We start from the raw sequence: 14,259 nt of genomic DNA on the forward strand, positions 1-14,259 counted from the left end.
GTTTGAAAAGAGAAAAGAAAATGTGAATTATGGTCTCTAGTAGAGTGGAAGAGTGAATATACTAAAGAAATGTATGATTGCCAAGCAGAATTAAGGGCACGCTTTATGTTTGCGATTATGGATTTAAAGTGGGATCTGTCAGTATGATTTTATGTATTTATCCAGACGTATTCAACTACATGGGTGCTGACATTGAGTTAGCTATAGAGTTAGATTTAGCTGAAATTATGGTTTTGCCAAACTATAATGAGGCAGAAAAGAGCCAAGGCATTAAAGGTGTATGCAAGTGAGTAATTATAATACTTGATTGTGTAATTTAAGCTGGGTAGATAAGAAAGAGAACCTTTCAGTGTAGTGAGGTACAGTAAAACCAGATAGGGTTAGTGGGTTGGGAGATCTTGGTGAGCTGGGGATTGTTGGGGTTGAGTTGTTGGAGGGAGTGAGCAGGAAAGTTGAGCGAGTGCTTAGAGAGTGTAGGATTTGAAATGAAGGGAGGACTGTAATTACTGATATTGATAAAATCTAGTATGTGGAAATGAGCGGCTGAGATAAAGTGGAGGACAAGTTCCTTGGAAGAGAGAAGTTAAAAGTATTGAGAGGCCAGGTTATTAGAAGTATCATCTATGGGTGTATTAAAATCCTGAAGAATTAGGAGAATACTGGAGAGAAGGTTAGTAAACCAGAAACCAGAATTACCTAGCAGTGAGATGTGATGAGCTGGGGGTGAGTAGATTACAGTGACAGTAAGAGGTAGTGGGAGATATAACCTTGTAAACATGAAAAGCAAAACTGGGTGAGTGTGTAGGGATGGCAGTGGGGTTCCCCTGTCCCGCTTCCAGGGCCACTGGAGGGTGAGCACGTGGAGGGTAAAGGGCACCAGTGTAGAGCTGATGGGAAAGTGGAGTCAGGCGAGCTGGGTTTCCATCGGAGCCGGGGTTGGCAAGCTACAGCCCACAGGCCAAATCTGGCCTACCATCTGTTTTTGGATGTCTTATGAGCTATGAATGGTTTTTATATTTTTAAAAATAATTTATAGAACGTCAAAAGATTAGTAATATTTCACGATGCATGAAAATTATATGGATTTCAGCGTCCGTAAGTAAAGTTTTATTGGGACATAGCTTTGCTCATTCTTTTCTATATTGTCTGTGATTACTTTTCTGCTACAGGACAAGTTGGAAAGTTGAGTAGTGACAGAAATCATACGCGGCGTCTTTACTGCTTCACACCATTGCTCAGCGTACTGTAGATCACAGTGCTGCAGTTATAACTCACGTGTATCACCATACCATAGCATTTTATTTTTTTCCCCATTGTCGGTGGTGCATGCCCATCATGTCAGAACAAAAAAGGAAAAGAAAAGTGAACTTGAATGTTGTTACTTTGCACCACAGTGAAGTGTGGATTATTTCTTCAAGTTAGAGGGTGAAGCGTTGTGTTCCTACACAGTGACACTGTGGCTGTGCTGAAAGGGTGCAGTGGGCATTGACAGGAGCAGAACGAGCACTCACCATAACGTTCCCAACTCACAGGAAAGTAACAGTAAGAAAAGCCCGGAAAATTTAAAAGAGAACATCCCATCACAGCAGAATTTTCTTTACAAAATAAAGGAAGAAAATGATGTTACAACCTTATGTAAGTTTACAAGTGGCTTATTTGTTAGCCACACAGAGCTGTTTGATGATCGATCATGAGTGTTTGCAGCAGCAGAGCAAATGTGTATAGAAAGAGTAACTTCCTTAAGATTGTTAGCTTCTTGGCAAGAACAGTAGTTGCTCAAAGCGTCAAGACTGTTGGGAACAGCAGCGATAGACAGTGTAAAAGCAAGATAATTTTGAGTGATTTTCCTTGACTCTTACTTATTTGAGCGATCAGTGCTGAGTTTGAAGTGACTAAAGAAAAAAGAGGTTAACTCTGTGTATAGTCTGCGTGGAACAAGTACAGGCAAGATAGTTGAGGAAACACTAAGTACGACTTGAAGTGGGGTCTGCTGAGACGTGTGACCAGGGTGGTAGTTAAAATTGTGTGCGGTGCAGGAAATGGCTTAGTTGAACTAACAGATCTTGTGAAAACACAAGATGTTTAAAATTTAAAGCCTGCAGTTTGTATTATACGTCAGCAAGTACTTTTTGGAAAGTATTTGGATCTATCATGTGTTACTGAACCACAGTATCAGTGGTAAACCTTATTCAGTCTTGTGGACTTAAACATTAACAGTTCTGTACATTTTTGACAGTAATTGAAGCTGAATATGTCCATTTATCTTTGCATGCAGCAAGTCAGTGTCTTAGCAGTGGTAACATTTCATTGTGATTGTTTATGGATTTGTGTACCTCCCAAATCTGTCTGTCGAATCCCTCGCTCCTCGGTGTAACTGTATTTGGAGATAGGGTCAAACAAGAGGCAGTTCAGGTTGAATGAGATCATAAAGGTGGGACTCTGATAAAATGGGATTGGTGACAGGGTTAGTGTCCTCACCTGCACAGCACACAAGATGTCCTGTGAGCTCACAGAGATGCTGGCTGCCAGCAAGCCAGAAAGAGAAATCTCACCAGAAACCAAACTCCCTGGCCCCTGATCTTGGCCTTTGAGTCTCTAGAACCAGGAGAAAATTAATGTCTGTTTAAGCCACCCAGTCTGTGGGATTTTGCGTGGTAGGAAGAACTGACCAAAATGAAGATTTTTCTTGATGAAGAGAACCACTCCCAACTGTCATTGAATTACCATTGAACACTGACTTTGGACATCAGTTTTTGCTTTAACCTAAAATTACAAGGCAAAACAGCACTTCTTTGCAAAACTGAGATGTAATGAAGTCATTTTGACAACTAATATTGTCTGAATCACAAGTAATGTTGAGCAGCTTTGTAAGTTGTGCTGTCAGAAATTAAAAGAAGCAGTGAAATCTCTACTTCCACATAAATTTGCAGCAGACATATTTTCAGGGCCCAAAACTACAGACTTAATATCCTGTTTATGGCTCTAAACCTCGTATAACCAGAGCCAGGGATCTTTCTCAACTCCATAGGCTATCATATAACTCATTATCTGGTTCATGACTTCATTATTTCTCATCTAAAGTATTACAGTATTCTTAAAATTCTATCCGCCCCCGCCCCCAGCCTTGCCTTTATTGAATTTTATCTTTTACATAGTCTTTGGAGTAGCTGAAATGTAAATTTGACTATATTGTTTCTATGCCTTCTTTCTTTTCATGGCTTCCCACACAGAGTGGTGGTTTTCAGGTGGTGGTTCTAGTTCCCAGCAGACCCCACAGGACTCTTCAGGGCTGTGGTAGAGAGGTGTACAAAATAATTCCTCTGCTACCAGCCACCACCACGATCCCCTTGAAGCAGAATGCTTTTATCTGTTTTCATATTGTACTGCTTTTAAATTTTAATGTGAAAAATATTTTTTGTTGATCTGCCTGTTAGTCTCTCTTTTCTTTTTCCCAACTAGCTAACTGCTACTCCTTTTCTTTTTTTTTTTAATTCTTAAGACTTGTTTCAGGTTCTGTCACCTCCAGAAAGCCTTTTCTCGCCATCTCCCTCTCAGGCAGGCTTAGGTTAGGTGTCATCCTTGGTATTCCACAAACTCTGTGCTTGTGCTTTATTTCCCTTTTTTGCATTTTTTGGTATTATTATTTGTTTCTGTTTCATTTGAAATGCATAAAAGCAGAGACTATATTTTTAAAGTTACATTTCTATATCTACAGTGATTACTATAGAGACTGCATGGTTAACATAAATGTTTCTGCAGTAAATTGATTATTGTTTATATCTTGCTGATACATTTGCAACAGATATTTGATCTAAAATTAAATGTACTTATATTATTCCTATGTGAAAGTTTACTCTCTGTTGCATGTGTTTATAGTCCATAAGGTATACAAACACGAGTTTAAATTGTGCATTTCAAAAGAAAGACAAGATATTATATGCAGCTTTTATTAGTAACTAGAACTTAAGTTTAACAGCTGCCCTGTATTTTGTACAACTCTGAAATGTGGAGCTTTTCTATGTAATCTCATGCCAGTGTTGACCCGTGTGGATTAAAATAGCCCTATTTTAATCTATGACCAAATTAGGAATTAGAATATCTACCCAGTGGGGATTTTAAATTATTGTAGTTGTAGTGTGACAGGTTTATATAAATAATTGCAGATTCCCACTGTGTGTTTTAAGTTAAAGTCTCCATTCAAATAGAGAAATGTAATAAGTATGTGATTCTTTAGCATGTTTATTTTACCTTTGATATTTTAAATTATATCTTTTTAAAAGGATGATCAAAACTGACTTGATAAAAAGAAGATTTGTTTAATTAATCTAAAATGTTTACCTGTGGCCCCTTGGTTCAAAGTTGATATATACTTAAAAAATACCAGGAACTAAATTAACTAATTATCCTCAGTATATGTGTGGTATAATGTTTGTTTTTTTTTTAAAAAACATTCTGGTCAAATTTTAATAAAATTATTTAACAGCTAGAGTGAAGTCATTTCAGAATTTGTTTTTTTTTTCTTTTTCAGAATTTGTTGAAAACAGTTCTAAGCACATTGAGCATTTTTCTCTTTTACAACTTCATATTTTACCTGTATCAAATAATTTTTAATGCATATCTTTGTTTTTTGTTGTTTCTCAAGAACTTGAATGTTAAATAAGCAGTTTTAGTTATACTGCTTCAGTGATTTAAAATTATAAACTTTCTCTTTTCATACAGATAAAGACACAATAAATAAAATTAGAGATTTACGAATGAAAGCTGAAGATTATGAAGTAGTGAAGGTGATTGGTAGAGGTGCATTTGGAGAAGTTCAATTGGTAGGTTATTTTAATGAGATTAAAAAATCTTTTTAAAATTAAAAAATCCACTTGTTTGTTTAACATATGATGTTTTGGAAAAGTATTGATTTTATAGAAGTCTTGCTTTAAATTGCTCTAGACTTTCTTGCCTACCAATATGAAAGCCTAGAGTCTCATTCAGCAGTAGTGTGAAATATTTTCCCCAAGCATTCAGGGGTAGAGAAGAGGTTTCAAGCATCAAAAGAGAAGCCTTTACTCCTGATACTACTCCATCTAAAATGCTGTGGCATAGTAAGTTTTTAAACAGGAAGTAGCATCCATAGCAGAGTGGAGAAGGGGATGGATGCCATAATATAGGGAATAAAGTTTTTTTTTCTAACATTACTTATGGTATTTAAAATCTTAACGTGATCTTACTGGGGTAATTCAGAAGAGACGTTAAAACAGCAAGACAATAATGTTAGATTATTTAGTAAATTGTTTGTGGAGACACTGATCTTTAAATGTTAATGAAAGATTCATTATTTTCCATTTTCAAAGGTAAGGCATAAATCCACCAGGAAGGTATACGCTATGAAGCTCCTCAGCAAATTTGAAATGATTAAGAGATCTGATTCTGCTTTTTTCTGGGAAGAAAGGGACATCATGGCTTTTGCTAACAGTCCTTGGGTTGTTCAGGTATGCTTTTGCTGTTGTTTCATTGTTGTTGTACTGGTTTGTAACCTAACATATCTGAGAAGCTGACTTTGTTTTTTAGTGAACAGTAAGAGAGAATTTATTGGCAGTTATAAAAGTATCTAATATGTCATTTTCAAAATCATAAAATTTAATGTTATTGAACCATCTCTAGGAAGGAAGTAAATATTTGTCTCTCATTTTATGGAATGGAAGAAAATGGGAGAAAGGAAGGAAAAAAAGTTAAGCTAGGCCTCCAAATAATATTGTATTGGCTTCAGGTTTTTCAGTGGACAGAAAAATACACCAGAAAGTTAGTAATTGTAAGTCCTGGTCTTGACTGCCACAGGCCTACCTGAAGTTGTGGCCAGGTTATTTCCAATGTTGAGCCTCAGTTTCATTGCTCAAAAATGTGCAAGTTGACTTAGATTGGTTATTTTCAACTGAATAGGTACCTCATTTGGAGTCATGGGAGCAAGCAGTTTTTTGGGTAGGTTATCATTCTGGGTTTTCTCTTGCTGCTTCAATTAGAGCAGCTGCATATTTTATGTGTCTTATATATTGGGATTCTTACTAAGATTTCATGTGAGGGGGATAAGATTTTCTGGTTTAAAAAATGGAGTAAAACTACTAAGCTAGATCATTTCTGAAATCCTAGCATGAATTCTGTATCTTCTTTATTTATACTATGTAATGAAAACTGTCCTAAATAAGCATAATAGTAATTGGTATAAAAAATATGAAATATGTTTAAGATTTGCATAATAAGGCTTTTTATACTTGAAATGTCTGTTCTTGTTTGTATCGGCTATATAGAGCAGGGTCTGTCAGCCTCGGTATTGTTGACATTTTCAGCCATATAAGGGCTTCCCTAGTAGCTCAGTTGGTAAAGAATCTGCCTGCAATGCAGGAGACCCAGGTTCGAGCCCTGGGTCAGGAAGATCCCCTGAAGAAGGGAATGGCAACCCACTCCAGTACTCTTGCCTGGAGAATTCCATGGACGGAGGACTTGGCAGGCTACAGTCCACGGGATCGCAAAGAGTTGGACACGACTGTGCGACTAACTCTCCTTTTCCTTTCAGCCATGTGATGTTTTGCTGCTGGGGGCTGTCCTGTGCCTTATATAGGGTTTGTAACAGCATCCCTGACTTCTGCCCAGGTCCTCCCAGTAGCAGCCCTCCCCACCCCACACACCAGCTATTAGCAACTAAAATTATGTTCGGACATTGTGGTGTGTTGGGGAGAGTGGGTGGGTGGGGGCTGTGCGACACCAACAGTTTCCCTTTCTGGTTGAGAACCACTGATATGGGGAATGTTCAATGTGTAAAAAGTTTAAAACATCACATAAATGTTTAAGGTTAAATTTACAACTTGTGAATTTGAAGCTTTATTTTTTCTTGATACATTGTCTGTAAATAGGGAAACTGCCACCAAATCAGCAATGTTTTTTTAATTATGGTCTCCGAGTGATTCACTGTACATGTTAACCTGGGATAGTCATGAGACACCACTTAGTTTCTTATCCTTCCCTCTAAATATATTTTATAATTAAAGTTACTAAGTGAAAGTGAAAATCACTCAGTCATGTCTGACTCTTCGCAACCCGATGTACTGTAGCCTGCCAGGCTCCTCTGTCCAAAGAACTCTCCAGGCCATAATACTGGAGTGGGTAGCCATTCCCTTTTCCAGGGGATCTTCCTGACCCAGGGATCAAACCAGGGTCTCCTGCATTGCAGGCAAATTCTTTACCAGCTGAGCTACCAGGGAAGCCCATAAATTACTAAATCCATAACTAAAATAACTAAAGTTACTAAATCCATAGTTAAAATCGTTAAATGCCGTTGAAAAAAATGAAATACAAAAAGAATTTAAAGATATAACTGCCTAGATAAATTATTTATAATTTATAATTTTTCTCTAGGGCTTATTTCATTTATTTTAGTTCTATTCTAATCTTACCATGTTTACTTAAAATGTCCTTTTGTATTCTCCCTGGTGGTCCAGTGGTTTGGATTTGGGGTTTTCAATGCCCTGGGCCCCAGTTTGATGCCTAATCAGGGTACTAAGATCCCACAAGCCGCATGTCATGGCCAAAAAAGAAAAAAAGAGTGTTCTTTTGTAAATTTGCTTTCCTCTTAACTTCAACCCTGGGCGTATAATATATTTCTGCCTGATACTATTGCCAATTTGATATTGATGGACCTTCCCCTTCCTGCTTTGACTCTGTTGCCCTCTTCCTGCTTCTCTGTTGGCTGTTCCTCCTCCTGACTGCAGTTGTTTACTGAGCACCTGTTGTAGAAAGTGCTTTCAGTATTCTCTAATCTCTTTTTAACAACCTGGAGAGGCAGTTAATCCCCATTAGCTACATCCTCAATTTATAGATTAAATTTGTGCTTTTGTTCATTGAACATTCATTAAGTACTTGCCAACTGCCAGGCATCTAGATGCAGACTGGGCAGCAGGTGTAAAAGTCAAATATGGTATAGTCCCAGCACAGTTCCATATAGTCTCCCAAAAAGGATATAATCACAGATAATTTGAGAGGTTATGTAATTGCCTAGTCACACAGCTAGTCAGAGACAATTAAAACTAAAGCGTAATTATTAGACTACTGGAAAATTGTGATATCAATATAAATTTAACATTAAACCCCACTATGCACAATTTAAATTAGAACTACAATATATCTTTGCTTAGAAGAATTGTATATCCTTTATTGAAACTGTTATAATTTTAAAAAATTCTCAGTATAAGTAATTTAATTAGTATAAAAAATGTAGAGAAAAAAGTCTCCAGCTCCTCAGAAACAACCAGTTAATAATTCCTTGACATATGCAAAGTTCTTTGTGCTATTTATGTTTGTATTTATTTCCTTTTTAAAAACAGTGCTTACAACTACTGCATTTGATTATTTTATTTTTGACAATTCTTAAATGAAACAGTTTTGCTTAATCTTAATGAATTTCTTTGTTCTTCTGTATTTGTGTAGCTATTTTATGCATTCCAAGATGATCGTTATCTCTACATGGTAATGGAATACATGCCTGGTGGAGATCTTGTAAACTTAATGAGCAACTATGATGTGCCTGAAAAATGGGCCCGATTCTATACTGCAGAAGTAGTTCTTGCATTGGATGCAATCCACTCCATGGGTTTTATCCATAGGTAAAGATAAAAATGTTTAAAATTTCTCATTTGTCAAAGAGAGAAGCTAAAACTAAGTACTTTATTTGGTTAACACATCCCACTCTGAGTCCACCTATTCTTCCATATGACATAAGTGGTATTTCAGGATTTAAAACTTTGAAATTTGTAGTTCTGACATTTCAGTTTAGTGTTAATATAAATATACTCTTTTAATATTTCTTAATTTGATTATAAGGCTTTTATATAGTGTCCTGAAAAGTAAAATGTATAAGCTATTTTTTTAAGGTATCTTCCAGGGTATTAAATGCTTTTAATTTTTATATTCAAATTAATTTGCTTTTGATTAGTGAATAGATCATATTTATTTGTTAGAAGGGTAGTTTAATTTGTTTTACAAACACCAGTTGAATTCTCTGTGTACTTGCTGTGCTCAGTGCCAGGGATACAAAAATGCAAGTGACTTAAGACCCTCTTCTAGGGTTATTTATGTATTTATCTATCTTGTGTGTTTCAGTTACTTTTTATGTTTGAATGTTACATTTTTTATAGTTATTCTCTCTCAAATGACTTGATTTTCCTCTTGGAAGAATCAAACTCTGCTTCAAAAGGAATATTATATGTCTTCTTCTGAGACATAACATATGAGAGAGTCTCCCTGATGAAGTTCAGTTTATAGATGTGGAGAGACAGCACATATAGTTTAAAGGTGGTCTTACCTAAACTGAGTGAGGATATCTTACCTAAAATCATTGCCTCATATCATTTTTATCAATTTATGACCTGTTTCAGAGATACTCTATTTTTTTTTCCCTCTTCAGAGATGTGAAGCCTGATAACATGCTGCTGGATAAATCTGGACATTTGAAGTTAGCAGATTTTGGTACTTGTATGAAGATGAATAAGGTTAAATAATTAGATTTTAATTTAGTTTTGCTAATTCAAGACCGATGCTTTTTACAAAGTGTTTTAAGAATTTAAGAATTACTAACCGTATCTGGCCATGTACAGAATTGATGTGCCCTGTCTTATTTGTTGTACTAAAATGCCATGGTTTCGCTGTTGTGTTTGTAACTTGTAAGTACTTTATTTTTTCCCCTATTTAGGGGAAGTGTGGATTGCCAGATTTACTGAATCTTTTAAAATAACTCTGTAATGTCCACTATTTTAACTAGAAATGGGCTTAGTTTAAATGGCACTAAGTACTAATGCCAGTGTTAAAATGCGACTTTCATAAAAACTGGATTTCAGTAATACATGTATTTTTTAGTGTCTTACTTAGCCTTCTATTAAACATGAAAAGATCTTACTACTTATTTTGGGAGTCGGTCATAAAAGATATCCATGCTCACTGTTTATATAATAAATAACATGTACATGGCTGAAGTAGCAAGTATGCTGCTTTATTTTCAGTTGAAACAGTTTATATTCTTTGAAACTTATCATAGAAGAATAACCGGAAAGTTGTATTTATTTCCAAAGGAAATTTACTGGTTAGGAGGAAAGCCCTATGTGAGAACTTTTGTGTAAACATTTATAATTCTCTTGCATTAATACCAGCTACAGTAAGTAACAGGTATATATAGTTTTGTTTTTATTTGGAGAGATGTTTAAAATGTATAGTAAACGGAGATCAGTGGGCTTAACGCTATTATGCCCTTTTCCCATGCATTTGCCTTCCTGTTTTATATGTGTACAGTCGCTTCTTAATGTTTTTTTCTCTATTTCAAGTATAGTTAAATTGAATGACTATTTTAGTAAAAAACAATTAAATCACCTTTTATGTATTAATGTTATCGAGTGATTTGTTGTCAGTTTCTCAACATATTTGCCTTGACTTACATACTTGTTCTCTGAAGTTGAGATCATCTTATTGTTTCAACTGGGGGAATAATAAATGGTGTAATAATAAAAGAATAATAAGTGGGAAATAATTAATAAATGCACTATGTCTTTCTAGTGAATGTTATTACAAAGTAGAAGTATCTGTAAACATGTATACACATGAATATATATGTACATAATATGTATATAGGATTAAGCTATGTATTACTTTTTGACAAGTTTGCATTAGGTTTTAATATGATCTTTTTATAAAGACTTAGAGTTCTACAGGTTATATTAAGAAAAAACTTGTGTTGAATAATTGACACTTTACATTTATATCCTAATTGAAAATTTGACCTCTATTTAGGAAGGCATGGTACGATGTGATACAGCAGTTGGAACACCTGATTATATTTCCCCTGAAGTATTAAAATCTCAAGGTGGCGATGGTTATTATGGACGAGAATGTGATTGGTGGTCAGTTGGGGTATTTTTATATGAAATGCTTGTAGGTGAGTAAAGGAGAATTTTATGTACCTCTAACAGTTGTTCATCTCCATACTTAGATTTGGCTTCTTCTGATAAAATATTAAGTAAGCAATGTTGATTTTGTTAGTAGAAAACAGATTGATCCAAGCTCTGATCCAAACACACATACTTTGTGTGTTTTGACAAACTTGATGTGTTACTTCTTTTTATGTATTTGGTGTATGTTTTTAATTTATGCATAGTTAATTATCATTAAGCAGTAACATTGACTTTTCCTTTGAAGCTTATTTCTCTAAATATATCTTAATTTGCTTTTGTTTTCCCTGTCAATTTGTCAGGTGATACACCGTTTTATGCAGATTCTCTAGTTGGAACTTACAGTAAAATTATGAACCATAAAAATTCTCTTACCTTCCCTGATGATAATGACATATCAAAAGAAGCAAAAAATCTTATTTGTGCCTTCCTTACTGACAGGTAAATAATTTTAACATGGAACACTATTCAAGGAAACTTTGATTTTGCTGCTCAGTTTTTAAGGTCTCTTTCTGAGCTCCTTTATTTGCACTATTGAAATTAAAATGTTAACCATTCTTCAAATCATTCATGACAGTGAAACCTGATATAATTTTCTGATTTTTCTGGATCTCAATTACCTTACCTAAGAAATTGGGATAGTAAAAGATTCTTTTCTGATGACTAGATCAGATTGTAATTTTTTTCATTGTTAAAATTTAACTTAAGTATAAAGATGATAGTATATTTTATTGAATCTGGTTTTGTTGTTGTTCTTTTGGCCATGCTGCATGGGCTTGTGGACTCTTAGTTCCCCAACCAGGGATTGAACCCAGGCAGTGAAAGGGAATTCCCTGAGGGTTTTAGTTTTTTTAAAGAGACATGTTAAAATTTCTATGATTAGAGTGCATCTTAAGATCAATGGCATGTACTAATTTAACTGAGGGCATTTTTTTTCCCCTAGTGATAGAAAAATAATGATGCGTCTTCCAGTTGATGCCATTTAATACTGTATTGTGTAGTTGAAATTTGTTGAGAGGCTAGAACTTAAATGTTCTTGCCCACAGCCGAAACAGGAAAAGTAAATATGTGTAGTGATTGATGTGATAATTAGCTTGTTGGGAGAATCCTTTCACAGTGTATATGTATGAATATAAAATTGTCAGATTGTAAGCTAAATATCTTAAAATTTTATTTGCCAGTTATACTTCAGTAAAGCTGGGAAAAAGATTTAATTATATCTGGCATATACTTTTTGAAATTAAAGAGATAGTGCAGAGCTATACAAAAAAAGTATTAGTATTTCCTACCTCCTTCCTTCATTGACATGGTCTTCTAGGTTCAGCAATCATTTTTTATAAATGTAAATGCATGTAAGGGTCTTAGAAACAGGAATGGCCTATTTTATATATATAAATAGATATATATATATCCTTGTCATTTACTTCTAAAATTTAAATATGAACCAGTTGACTTACTAAGATTACATTTAGGGTTTAAGGTTGTTTATGGTTAATTTAAGTACTAGAGGGGCTTTGTACCTTTAAATGTGTTTCAATTTCAGATTCACTTTAATTAAAGTTAATTTATTCTCCTTCAGTATGTCCTTTAGAACCTGAAACATGATAGTTTTTGAAATTTCTTTATTTTAATATAAGCACTGTATGAATGTAGTCTAATATAAAAATCATGCTGGGGTATAGAATTGAACAAGGTGCACAGCCTCTTCTCTACTATGTCCTAGCCCTTTGTGGGAAGCAGACAAGCAGGTGAGATACTTACTGTACAGAGATAAGTACTCTCAAGTATCATGTGCCAAAGAACCATGGAGAGGTTCCCTAATCCAGTCTGAGAGAGTCAGTGAAAGTCATTAAAAGTGTCTTCTTATATCTAAAGCAATTTCTCTTTTAACGCATGAAAAAGTTTGGGATTTTTGTTGTTTACAAGTGCTCTGCTAAAGCACACAGTGCTGAGTTCCTCTTTCCTACTCAACTAAAGGCACATTTTAAAATGCTTTTTTTCTGTGCCTACTGAAGAGGCCGAGGATCAGTAGCTTGTCCCATTTAGTTCAGTTCAGTCGCTCAGTCATGTCTGACTCTTTGCGACCTCATGAACTGCAGCACACCAGGCCTCCCTGTCCATCACCAACTCCCGGAGTCCACCCAGACCCATGTCCATTGAGTCATTGATGCCATCCAAACATCTCATCCTCTGTCGTCCTCTTCTCCTCCTGCACTCAATCTTTCCCAGCATCAGGGTCTTTTCAAATGAGTCAGGTCTTTGCATCAGGTGGCCAGAGTATTGGAGTTTCAGCTTCAACATCAGTCCTACCAATGAACACCCAGGACTGATCTCCTTTAGAATGGACTGGTTGGATCTCCTTGCTGTTCAAGTGACTCTCAAGAGTCTTCTCCAGCACCACAGTTCAAAAGCGTCAGTTCTTCGGCACTCAGCTTTCTTTAGGGTCCAACTCTCACATCCATACATGACCACTGGTAAAACCATAGCCTTGACTAGATGGACCTTTGTTGACAAAGTACTGTCTCTGCTTTTTAATATACTGTCTAGGTTGGTCATAGCTTTCCTTCCAAGGAGTAAGCATCTTTTAATTTCATGGCTGCAATCACTATCTGCAGTGATTATGGAACCCAGAAAAATAAAGTCAGCCACTGTTTCCACTGTTTCTCCATCTATTTGCCATGAAGTGATGGGACTGGATGCCATGATCTTAGTTTTCTGAATGTTGAGCTTTAAGCCAACTTTTTCACTCTCCTCTTTCACTTTCATCAAGAGGCTCTTTAGTTCTTCTTCACTTTCTGCCATAAGGGTGGTGTCATGTGCATATCTGAGGTTATTGATATTTCTCCTGGCAATCTTGATTCCAGCTTGTGCTTCCTCCAACCCAGCATTCCTCATGATGTACTCTACATAAATTAAATAAGGAGGTTGACAATATACAGACTTGACGTCCTCCTTTTCCTATTTGGAACCAGTCTGTTGTTCCATGTCCAGTTCTAACTGTTGCTTCCTGACCTGCATACAGATTTCTCAAGAGGCAGGTCAGGTGGTCTGGTATTCCCATCTCTTTCAGAATTTTCCACAGTTTATTGTGATCCACCAGTCAAAGGCTTTGGCATAGTCTATAAAGTTCTCAATTTTGTAGGAGGGTCAAGAATTAGTTGTCATTGGTGTTTGGTCAGAAATATTTACTAGAGGATAAAATGGAAATTTTATATTTAAAATATCTTTTGGAGTTTTTGTAAACTGCTGGTGTGACGTAAAGTTGTTAGTTACAAAAAATATATTT

At 35.6% G+C, this 14,259-nt stretch overlaps 1 protein-coding gene across 3 annotated transcripts in view; it reads left to right on the top strand.

Moving 5' to 3' along the window:
* ROCK1 (Rho associated coiled-coil containing protein kinase 1) overlaps nt 1–14,259 on the top strand; it is a 118,964-nt gene that overhangs the window by 48,157 nt on the left and 56,548 nt on the right. For all 3 annotated transcript variants that reach the window (XM_043444541.1, XM_043444542.1, XM_043444543.1), the window contains 6 exons: nt 4,720–4,820; nt 5,343–5,480; nt 8,467–8,642; nt 9,443–9,527; nt 10,816–10,960; nt 11,276–11,414. In XM_043444541.1, coding sequence (XP_043300476.1) covers nt 4,720–4,820; nt 5,343–5,480; nt 8,467–8,642; nt 9,443–9,527; nt 10,816–10,960; nt 11,276–11,414 — 784 coding nt within the window. The remainder of the gene's footprint in view (nt 1–4,719; nt 4,821–5,342; nt 5,481–8,466; nt 8,643–9,442; nt 9,528–10,815; nt 10,961–11,275; nt 11,415–14,259) is intronic.

The sequence above is a fragment of the Cervus canadensis genome, chromosome 23 (genome assembly GCF_019320065.1).
Source record: "Cervus canadensis isolate Bull #8, Minnesota chromosome 23, ASM1932006v1, whole genome shotgun sequence".
NCBI lineage: Eukaryota > Metazoa > Chordata > Mammalia > Artiodactyla > Cervidae > Cervus > Cervus canadensis.